Source organism: Cervus canadensis, chromosome 22 (genome assembly GCF_019320065.1).
Source record: "Cervus canadensis isolate Bull #8, Minnesota chromosome 22, ASM1932006v1, whole genome shotgun sequence".
NCBI classification, from domain to species: domain Eukaryota; kingdom Metazoa; phylum Chordata; class Mammalia; order Artiodactyla; family Cervidae; genus Cervus; species Cervus canadensis.
The window spans coordinates 38,728,475-38,732,405 of record NC_057407.1 but is presented as its reverse complement, the minus strand read 5'-3'; the positions used below and the strand labels follow the sequence as shown (position 1 = coordinate 38,732,405).

Below are 3,931 nucleotides of genomic sequence, written 5' to 3'. Positions count from 1 at the left end.
TTGTCAATAATATTTCATCTGTTTCATGGTGGACATGTGCGTTGTTTCTACTTATGAGCTCTCATGAATACTGCTTCTGTGAATACTTATGTACAATTATGGGTGTAGTCTCTTGGTTACATACCAAGGAGTGGAAATGTAGTCATATGATAACTGTTGATCATTTGAGGAACTGCCAGAGTGTTTTCCAAGATGGCTGCACTATTTTGCATTCCTACCAGATGTGTATGAGGAGGGTTTCAATTTCCCTATGGGAACTTTTAATTTCAATAACCCACATCCAATATTTGAAAACATATTAAAATGGAGTTTTAGATAATATTTATGTAAGTATGTGCCCAGAATTTTTTTCTTGGAACTCTGGACATCATATTTTTTCACCAAATCATAATTTTGCCTCCCTCTTTTTTTTTTAATTTTTATTTATTTATTTTTAAATTTAGTTATTTTATTATTATTTTTTTAATTTTTATTGTTGGAGGCTAATTACTTCACAACATTTCAGTGGGTTTTGTCATACATTGACATGAATCAGCCATAGAGTTACACGTATTCCCCATCCCGATCCCCCCTCCCACCTCCCTCTCCACCCGATTCCTCTGGGTCTTCCCAGTGCACCAGGCCCGAGCACTTGTCTCATGCATCCAACCTGGGCTGGTGACCTGTTTCACCATAGATAATATACATGCTGTTCTTTCGAAACATCCCACCCTCACCTTCTCCCACAGAGTTCAAAAGTCTGTTCTGTACTTCTGTGTCTCTTTTTCTGTTTTGCATATAGGGTTATCGTTACCATCTTTCTAAATTCCATATATATGTGTTAGTATGCTGTAATGTTCTTTATCTTTCTGGCTTACTTCACTCTGTATAAGGGGCTCCAGTTTCATCCATCTCATTAGGACTGGTTCAAATGAATTCTTTTTGATGGCTGAGTAATATTCCATGGTGTATATGTACCACAGCTTCCTTATCCATTCATCTGCTGATGGGCATCTAGGTTGCTTCCATGTCCTGGCTATTATAAACAGTGCTGCAATGAATAACACATTTTAATGTGTCTATTATTAAGATTTATTTCTTTTACTAAGGAATGGATTACCTTCAAATACCTGGAATAATTCCATTTATATTGTGGTAGTATATCCACCCATCATGAATTTTTCTCTTATTTCATTTTTAAAAGAACTTTGAAGCACAGCAGAGAGATAAAAAACATTGGGAGGTTGTCAATATTGTTAATTTTTTTTTTTTACATAAAGATGAAAGTCAAACTCCTGAATTTTACAACCCACTAGAATAGTTAGTTAAAGTATAGCCCTCTGGATGCTGGTTACACAAAATCATACTACCCTTCTCCGCTTGCTGAGCACAGCACTGACTGGAATAACTCCTCTGAAAAACCACCTGGTCTAGTAAAATGCCAAGCATCATTCACTAAGTGATGATAATCCAAAATAAGGCAAAACGGTTTCAAAACAAAACAAAAAACAACCAAATCAAAGTGAGTGTAGCTATGAACACATCAAAGATTTTTAAATAGTCTGAATATTCTAATGTTTCAACTTTCAACTAATAATCCTATCTGCAGTCAGAATACTTATAGAGAGTCAAATTCTGAGTTCTAATTTGAATTGCCAGGTCCCTTCTCCCATCCATAGACACAGACTTACTGAAAAGGAATAACACAAAGCCCTACAGGATCTGCTGAGGGGCAGAAAGCAAAGATTAGGGTAATGGCAAAGTACGACCTTCAAAATTCAAGTTTTAACCCAGATAATACTGCTCCTGGATATAGAGACACCAATTCTCCAGGGGAGAAGGAGGGGGTGGGGTATCAGAAAAGTAAGATTTAGTCGAAAGGAAACAGGATGGGGAGCCTCCACTCTGGCTTCCCACGTCCAGCTGGTTCCCTCCTGCAGTCTTGGATGCCTGGGTGGTTATGCCCCCAGGATCTCAGGGGCACGGGATCAGAATGGCTTTTCCCTGGGGTATCCGGTGCTGATCCCGGAGCTGCAGCATAGAGTGGGAGCTGCTGAGCCGGGAGCCATTAGGTTTGGGGATCACTGCCAGTCACTTTCCCGCGGCGGAGCTGGGGCCTGGTTGCGGGAACTGCGGCTGCGCCCAGGGAGCCGGTACTCCACACGCCAACACCTGCGGCCCGCCGACACCTGCGCCCCGCTGACACCTACGCTGCATCCGGCAGGAAGCACCTGGGTGCGCTTACCCCTCCCTCGCGCAGGCTTAGCGTTCCCTTTCTTCGCTCACGCGTTCCAAAGACGCGTCACAGGCGCCACCCAACAGTAAGCGCTTTGCCTGGCACCCCTTAGGCAGGTAACGGAAATCTCTCTGAGCCACTAGACTCCATTTGAAGGTCCCGGCAGACTGTGCAGAATTGCGCCTCATGGGCAGTTACCTGAGCCGGCCTCGCCCTCGCCCGTCGTCACCTGCTCTGCGGGGCGGGGACCAGCCAGAGAGCCCCGAGTGCCTCGGGCCCGCACACACCGCCAGCCGTGTTCCCCCAGCTTTCCGGGTTCACTCGGGGGCCCCGACTCTGGACCTGGCTCGCAGGCTGTCCTATGAGGGTTTCATGGCTTCACCCCGTCGTCGTCTGTACCGTCAGCGGTTTGTCCTAGTCCATCAGCGGCTATATTCAATCCGGCAAGCCCGGTGTTTATTTTGGGGTTTTTTTTCCTCTGTGCCCCGGAGTGGCCATCAGAAGCCATTGCCGTCTGCTTGCAGTTCCAAGATGTTCTACACCTCAGTGATCCTGAGGATGGTATCTGCAAAGGGCAGACTGACGCTCCGTTTGCCTCTGAAGCAGACAGTTATCTGTACGTGGTCTTCATTTTCTGTTCACCTCCCAAACCTTTGTGTCAAGGAGATTCTGGTGAGAGCCCTAGAAGAGAGCGGTCAACTGAGAGGAAAGGAAGAGAAGGACCTGACAGCCTTGGCTGAGAGCAGAAAGGGGCTAGCAAAGCAGAAGAAAGCGCACTCAGCCCAGGAAAGTGAGGTTGAACAGAGAAAGGGCTCGAACCCAGGTGGGAATGCGAAGTCCGCGTTTAGACGCCTCATGATCGATGGGGTCCTCTCGTCCTTTGTGCCCAGGCCTGGGCCTCTGGTTCTCTGTTCCAAGAGCTCTGAAGATATCCTGATCAGGAATTCCCAGACCTACTTTTTGAGTTCATGCAGCAAGCGAAATGCCATCACCAGTTCGTACAGCTCCACAAGAGTTTTCCCACAGCTCCAGAGGAGTGGTCCAGGCGCAGCCGGGCTCCTGGGCTCAGAGCCATCGCATCTTCATGTGCTCTCAGAGCAAACCAGCGAGGAGGGCCATGGGCCTAACCCTTCAGCCTCAATGGAACCGCAGAGGAAGATCGAGGATGAAAAAATTGCAGATGACCACTTAAGGAAGAAACAAAACTTAAATTGCTCACAGTCATCTGACAGTTCCAGGACCCGCAAACGCAAGATTCCTCTTCTGCTGCCCTCCAGGCGAAATGGCCCACTGATCTTGCCCCCACCCCTCCAGATAGGTTATCCAGTCACTGCTGAAGTCCTTGACCTTGAGAAGAGAGCTGCGATCCAGTGGATTAACAACGTCTTGGAAGGGTAAGACTGAAACCATCTCAGTCTGCAGAACTTCTCAGCCTTTCACTCTGCCAGCTCCCAGCACTAATTCACAGTCAAGGAGCTTCTGGAAGATGTAGAGCTCCCCAGGCCCAGTGGCCTTCTTGTTAGTTGGAGTAGCCATCTCTATGAGGTGTTTTGTCTTGGTTTTCCCTGTTTGTCTTGCTCCACTTTGCTCAAAAAATTGGTTCCTTTTTCCTGGCCCACCAGGGCCTGTTCCCCAGTACTTTGCTGCTTGGCCCCTCAGTGGTTCCTTGGAGGAGCAGTGCAAGACCATCAGGGTCCAGTTTTGCTCTTGAGGGAG

General features: G+C 47.1%; 1 protein-coding gene across 1 annotated transcript; it reads left to right on the top strand.

The window, feature by feature from the left end:
* Window positions 1–2,401: 2,401 nt before the first annotated feature.
* Window positions 2,402–3,613, top strand: LOC122425127 (nuclear envelope pore membrane protein POM 121C-like). The gene has a single exon (XM_043443500.1). It carries the CDS (start codon window positions 2,402–2,404, stop codon window positions 3,611–3,613), a length of 1,212 nt encoding a protein of 403 aa, XP_043299435.1.
* Window positions 3,614–3,931: the final 318 nt, after the last annotated feature.